Source organism: Morone saxatilis, unplaced genomic scaffold, assembly GCF_004916995.1.
Source record: "Morone saxatilis isolate NCDOM2014 unplaced genomic scaffold, NCSU_SB_2.0 Contig9, whole genome shotgun sequence".
NCBI classification, from domain to species: Eukaryota; Metazoa; Chordata; class Actinopteri; family Moronidae; genus Morone; species Morone saxatilis.
In genome coordinates, this window is record NW_023340268.1 from 8,772,161 (window position 1) to 8,779,470 (window position 7,310).

The 7,310-nt window shown below is 37.5% G+C and overlaps 1 protein-coding gene across 1 annotated transcript; it reads right to left on the reverse strand.

Moving 5' to 3' along the window:
• Positions 1–1,382: 1,382 nt before the first annotated feature.
• Positions 1,383–4,897, reverse strand: LOC118342651 (hepatoma-derived growth factor-like; the record flags this gene model as incomplete). The annotated part of the gene is given in 5 exon segments (XM_035681257.1): positions 1,383–3,151; positions 3,337–3,525; positions 3,629–3,787; positions 4,185–4,323; positions 4,821–4,897. Coding segments are annotated over 5 exon segments (585 nt in total), but the record flags the coding sequence as incomplete, so codon positions are not given.
• Positions 4,898–7,310: the final 2,413 nt, after the last annotated feature.

Here is a 7,310-nt window from a genome sequence, read left to right on the forward strand (position 1 = left end):
ATATTACAACATATTCAGTAAATAAAAATGAAATCTCACTACAGTACATAAAACATGGACTTTTGCTGAATTTCTGCTTGTATAATCTGTGATGAATTGATGGTTGCCTACTCTGTGTTGAATTAGTTACTGTTTGACCGCATCATTTAATAATGACCATTCTCTTTTAAAATGCAACAATAATGTGTCCTTTACAACATTATGAGAGCAAAATATTAAAGATGTCATAGTATATTTTGAATGTAAAAACACATTTCATAGCAATTTTTATGAGGAAAAATTATTTACAAATGTCCTTTTTTTATATAAATACCCAGGGTTACTATTTTCCTTAAGGACTTTTTTGCTATACATTTACAGAAAAACAATTATCTACTCAATTAAATGTTATAATTCTTCTTTCATTGCCTATTTGTTTTGTTTTTTTAAAGTTTTTTATGATAAATGTAATGGAAATATGTTTTCACTTTCATGCGTATGTGCAGTCTAACAGTGATAATCTGTTTGGGTTTAGGATGTTTTGTCTAAGTGTTGAGTGAAAACTGAATGTGTTTACCTCAACAGCTCATTCATCTGTGAACACCGGGTTGGCTGGTTATTAAAATAGGCCCTTATTTCATGTTGGTATCACCCATAGAGGCAGATACAGTGAGTTATTACAAGCAATACTGTGGTGTTACTGTGACAAGGTATTATAGCTATTTATAGCACCCATATACCAGAAGACAAGAAAACCTGCAATTGTACATGTAAGTGGTCATTAATCTTGTGAATCAGCTGTACCAGCTGCCACAGAGATTTACAAATCAATGCTTTGAAAAGGCGTTAGTCCAGCACCTCATGGACATTATGAAAAGGTCAAATGAACATGGATTCAAAGCATTATGTCTCAATCCAAACAACGTATTTAAAGAACTCACACTCAACCAAACCCCATGACAAATTCAAAGCTGTCAGAACATGTTACATAACACCAAAACTAGTTCAGCTATCGTAGCCTAAAGCCCCAAACTGTGCCGCGAGGTCCTCTTGGGAGCAAATTATTTGTGACAAGTGTGCGCACACACACATACATAAAGGTGCCATAGTTAGTTTCATACATTTGTAAGAGTGAAAAATGAGATGTGAAATGATTAATGAGGTCTGGTTGGTTTGAAAAGTAGCAGTAGAAGTTCCCCTTGCTTGAAACTTCACTTGTGAACAAGATATTCTGCACAATACCTGGTGTGGGAGGTACTGTATGACTCAAAAGGATGATTAAAAAAATAAAAAGTAATTGCAGACCATCCTGCTGGTTGATTTAGGTGCTTTCCAGACTGAGGAAGTGGATAATCTACAATAAACACGCAGGGTTTACTGCATATAAACATGACAAAAACTAGTTTTTTTTTGTAATCGACATGTTTATTAAATGGACTGGCAACTACAACAGTAAACTAAGCAGCAGATTAAGATGAATGACAGCTTCCAAAAGTAACAAGAGAAAGCTAAACCAAGAATTACACTTTAATGCCAAATTATACCCATGGAAGTAACTCAACTTTGACCATTTTATAGTTTGAAATATGTGGTGTGGTGTAGGTTGGTATAAGCCTTCTTAAACACAGCAGTCATTGTTATTTTTACTTTTAAAAGCTGAGATTTCCCTTAGGTTCATCATTTTGATGATTAACTGTGGGCTCACGAAAGAACACTGATGCAATGACAATAACACGGTGAGCAGGTCAAGCGTTTGTAAAGACTTGAACCTTAAAAATTACCTATAGTGGAAAATAACAAACACCACATTTCGAACATGTTGTCCAAACAAATATCGAAATAAAACACATCTTTTAAAACATCACAACTTTGTTTCACAGCCAAAATAATAAGACCACCGAAGTAAAACAGACTCTTATTCCAGTTAAGAGGGTTGGAAAGCAAAAGGTCAGAAACTTTTACATATGGTTCACTCTGTATTCTTCTCATTTCATTTTTGTGTTGATCATATGTTGGTATTAACAATGTCAGCAACATTTCAGAGCTGAAAAAGAAACATATTTGGTACAACCAATTACTGAATGCAATTCACGATCACACCTCCAGTATCAAGCAATGGCAGCATTAATGTGAGCTAGATAAGAAATTATTATAATAATGAAATTGAGAGTTGAGTTGATGGATTTGGAAGTTTTTTGCCAAATAATTTCTCCAGAAAAAGTGGTGACGAGAAACTTTTTTTTTTTTTAACAAACTTAAACGCTTCAAGACCGAGGTCTGACACAACAACATTCAGGAATGTCTTTCTTCGTTCAATAACGCACAATCATCAGCAAAAGAAAGTTACAGAGGGGCTTACAAAGTGACTTGTTTCAATCTTAAAATAGCTCCTCTTTAATGGGCTTTATATATATATATATATATTCAACCTGGAGAAATTAATCACATAATTTGGTCACCTGCAATGAAGCATACACGACACCAAAGCAACAAAACCTGTGTTGCATAAAAACGTCATACAGTGAACTAGACAATGATTAATGGGGCAGGAAAACAAATTCTGAAAAGTGCAACTCATCATGTATCCAATGACTGAATATATGATTGAAGATGAGGCTGAGAAGCTAGGTGAAACAAATGGAAGTAAAAGATTTAACTCATGAACTAAAGCTGAGAGCATGGGTGAAAATTTTGTTCTTATTCCTGTACAATATCCAAGTTTTAAAACCATCAAATGAGTATTTATCTTTTTTTTGTGTGTGGTTTAAATGTTTTTTTTATTTACTATATATTCAGTGTTTATTCCCTCTAAACTGAAAAAATGTTTTTTGACACCTAGCATTCAGTCTTTGTAATTATGTAATTGCACTTAGAAATAAAAAATATATACACACCAAAATCCCATTTATAAATGAGCCTTAAAGTGCTCATTTCAATTGTTTGAAATCAGATTAGCAAACTTTTTGTTTCTGGGATATATGATACCCCAAAAATGGCAAATGAGGATTTGTTTGTCTCTCAATACAAACACTTAGGTTTTTAAAATTCTCCTATTAATTAAACAGCTGAAATCTGGCATCCTGCAGGTAATCACGTTGATGCTTGAATTCCAGAGAAAAGCCTCAAAGGTTCTTGGTTTTCTTCTGTGACGTTAAGCGCTGTCTGTCACAGGCTGCAGGGAGAACAGTGGAGAGCAATGATTACAGAACATGCATACAATGGTCAATACATAACATTACTGCAGAAAATTATATCATGGGGTTTTGTCAGGTTATGCAAAAACACTTGAACGGTCCTTTCAGCCCACATTAAGTCCTCATAATTTGATGTTTCCCACTCATAACAAGTGTATCTCACCTTATCTGCTGTTAGCTGGCCTCCTGCTGGAGTGTTTTCCTGGGCCTCTGCTTTTGACTCGCTCTGTGAGGAGGGAGCAGTGGCCTTGGGTCCAGCCACGTCATTAAGCTTGGCCTCTGCGTTCGACTTGTTGCCGTCTACTTTAGAGTCACCTTCCGCCTCCGCATCCTTCGGCCGCTTGGGAGATGCCTTATGAAAAGGGTTGACAAGTGTGAATGCGTGCACCTATGAACTCCACTCCAGCTCTCTCCAGTTTTTGTTTTGTTTTGGACACTCGACGAGTGAATCTCACCTCTGTGGACTCCTCTGCTTTTCGTTTAGTTCCTCCCCTCTCGTTCTTCTCGTCGATGACCAAGGCCCCTTCATCCTCATCGCTGCTGCCCTCGGCATCTGCTTTCTCCGAAGTAGCTGTATCCCCTGCACCTTCTGACGCGTTGTCCTTCTTTGATGACTGAAGGCAGAAATTAAAACATTAGTGAAAGACAAGATGTGTTCGTGTGAATGTTTGAACTTTGCCCCGCAGAGAGCACACGCAAATGTTTTCTTGAATTAGTTACTGCAGGGAAGTTTTAAAAAAATCCACTGATTATTTATTTTGAAAGTGGGAAAGCAATTCAGCAGAAGCTGAATTGAAAACAAGAGACGGGTTTTCTTTAGCTTCCATTTTTGGTTTCACTTCATTGTAGTTACTTCTTCTATCTTAATGCACCCTACTTCATTTACCTCCCCTGGGAATTAACCAAACTCTTACACAGGACGCAGAAATACAATAAGATTACTCATAGTGAAATAAAACAAACTGCAACAACACAGCATACACCTGGCCAGTATCCTGGAAATAAACACACCTCGTAGCCTTCGTGCGTGACAGTGGGGTTGTTCTCGATCTCCCACAGTCCCTCAGCAAAGCCTTTCCTCTTGTTTGCTTTTCCAAACTTTTCCTTATGTTCATCATACGGGAACAAATCCTTGGCCCCCAGGAATGCCCTGTGGGGGTCAAACATTACAAACATTCTTCATCCATTGACTTAAACAATTGGTTACTCCGTTAGCAGTGTCTACCTTGACATTTAGATAAATGACACATTCTAGTGATGAAATGACAACATCTATTACTTGGTCAACACAAATGAATCACTGACAATTTCTACAATCCACTTACTTTATCAAGCAGATCAAGATTTATTATTGTTATATTTAATTATAGTCCTTACAAACAATGACGCAGCAAGTAATGTAACTAAATCACCTAGAAGTACTCGAATTCTCGAAATGTAAAATTTATTGGGAACAAGAGTTTGAGATAAATCAGTGTTCAGGAAAAGGTAAATACTGTTATAATAACTAAAAATAAATAACTGGTCTTTACCAATTAGTAAAAATGTGTTCACTTAGGATGCTTGCTTGCTTTAATATTGTCAACTGCACCAACATTTTGCTGTTATTTAGTAAAATAAACACTAACATTAACACACATCACTCACGTCTCATGCGTTCCAAAGAAGAACACCTGGTACTTGTTTGAGGGAGACTTCACGGCTCCTTCAGGTAACTCGTCAATCTGTAAATCAAGAATGCAGCTTCTTTAAAAAGGATGCGGATAAATCCCCAAATCCATGCAGCTCTTTTATTAAAATGACGTTAAAGTAAAACACAGAAGTCAGGGACCCGTTCTGATATGAAGTGACAAACGCAGGAGCAAAAGATCTAATTAACTGAAGTCACTTGTATTCTGAATGTTGTTATGAGATTAAAAACACTAAATTACAAACATATTCTCAGAAGGAACACACAGACAGTGATTAAAGTTTCATATGAGAGTTTTGCAAATCAGACACCAACGCTTTTTTAAATTCCACCCTGGACCTGAATTTTTAGGAATATTTGCTTAAACTTTCACTATTTCCTGACAGTAGAACATGAGACAGATAATCTAACTAAACCAGGTTCCTCGGGTTCCTCTGGCTCCTCCTAGTGCTCCTTATGGCATCTGCAAGAATCCACTTTGGGTTCGAGGCTTGAAGATAGTTAATTGATCGTTGGTATTGGACGACGTGGAGATGAGACTCACCAATCAACCATCTTTCTCAGCTGTAGTTGGTTGTTTTCATTCAGGCCCGGTGAATTCTTGCGAATACCATTTGGAGCATTACGAGGAGCAGATTATCTGTCTCGTGTACTACTGTCGGGATATAGTGAAACTTTAATCAAATATGATAAATTATATGTTTTTTTAATTTTTTTTAAATGTACCTACTGCAGCTTTAATAATTTTCATTATCAGTTAATCTGTTGATCCTTTTTTTAAATAATCCATTGATTGTTTTGTCATTTACAATAAGAGAGAAGAGCAGTCAATCCTCATGTCTGAGCAGTTTGAATCAGAAAATATTTGGTACTTTTCCTGGATAAATGAGTGACTGGATTATCGAAAAATGTTGACCATTTTCTATCAATTATTACAAATGAACAGTAGTACAACAGTAATGCTAAGTAATGCTAAAATAGAGTTATTTTAAATGTATTGTTCAGCTTGGTGAGGTACCACCAGCTACTGTAAATATTCCCTTCACTTTAAACCCACAATCAGCCCATACTGAGGACAAAAGTCACTTCACTTCTCATATTTAACGTCCTTGCAGTGCGCAGCTAGCCTCCACTACTCTGCCAATATTTATTTGTTTTAAAAAGAGCACCGCAAGACACAGAGGCACAGGAAAACACTATAATGACGACCGGGCATGGCGTCCGTTTGCCTCTGCCAGGCGGGCTTTTGGCATTTCCCCGATAGGGCCACTGTGCCAGGATAGGTGGGGCAGGGCCTGCAGCCTGCTGACATGGGGCACGGCTGATAAGACTGAGAAAAAGGAGGGAAGAGGCACAGATCAATACTGACAATAAATTCACTATTTGGGCAGATTTGTCTTTTATTATTTAGAGGCATTCTTAATAAACCTAAAGATAGCTTTTATATGGGTGGAAGCAACAAGTTATGTCATTCAACCGTCTGAATTGTTGCTAAATCAAAAAGACTTTAAAACAGACTGAAACTGTAATCCAGGGTTTCCTTTTCTGTAACCAACTAAGTTAAAGGTTATGTGTTTTTGGTGCCAAATTGTTCCGCTTTAGTTCTGGCTCTAGGTGCAGTGTAAAGTGCCAAACTGTGATGGTTATTTTTATCCCAATTTTCTCTTATTTTGTATATACACAACATGTCTAAAGCTGTGGATGAGGCTTGGCTTTGTAGAGGGAAATGTAACCCAGTTTGACCTAAAAAGTTCACATTTCCTTTCATGCTGAATGATTAGGAAACACTGACGCTAATGTTGGGCTACTGTGTATGGACCAGGGCAGACATTACGTTACGGTTTTTATACGCACAGTTTCTTTTAACGTAATGGAAGTAATTAAACGTTAGGAGGAAGAAACGGTTATCTGTCGCAACAAGTGTGTGCGGCATGTTTACAGAGCACCAAAGCATATGGCTACACTGGGCAGCCATGTGTAGTCTGTACCGCAACAGTTAATAAGAGAGGGGGGGAGAAAAAAAAATAAAACTTTAAACTTATTCAGCAACTAACTTTAGTTATAAGTTACAACGTGGCTTCATTTGTGTGTGTGTGTCCTCAGATAGCCCGACTTTAACGGCCAGATAACGTCTTCCAACGGACAGACGTTAAACGTTCTGTACATGACCGTTAACGGTCCGTTACCCAGCTGCTATTTTTAACGGTTACGAAAAGCTTAAAGTTAACATTAGCTTATAACAGGGCCCCCCCCCCCACAAACCGCCTCTATACCTAGAGAGGGGAAAGCGGCACATGAAAAGAAAGTGTTGGTGGCAAAGAGGAGCAACAACATTCATATTTTATCTCCTGAGGTGTGTGTGTGTGTTCAAGATGAATCACCCGAAAGAAATGTGCAACTGTCTACATACAGTTGGCTAACGTTAGCTCTCTCTGTGTGTGTGTGTG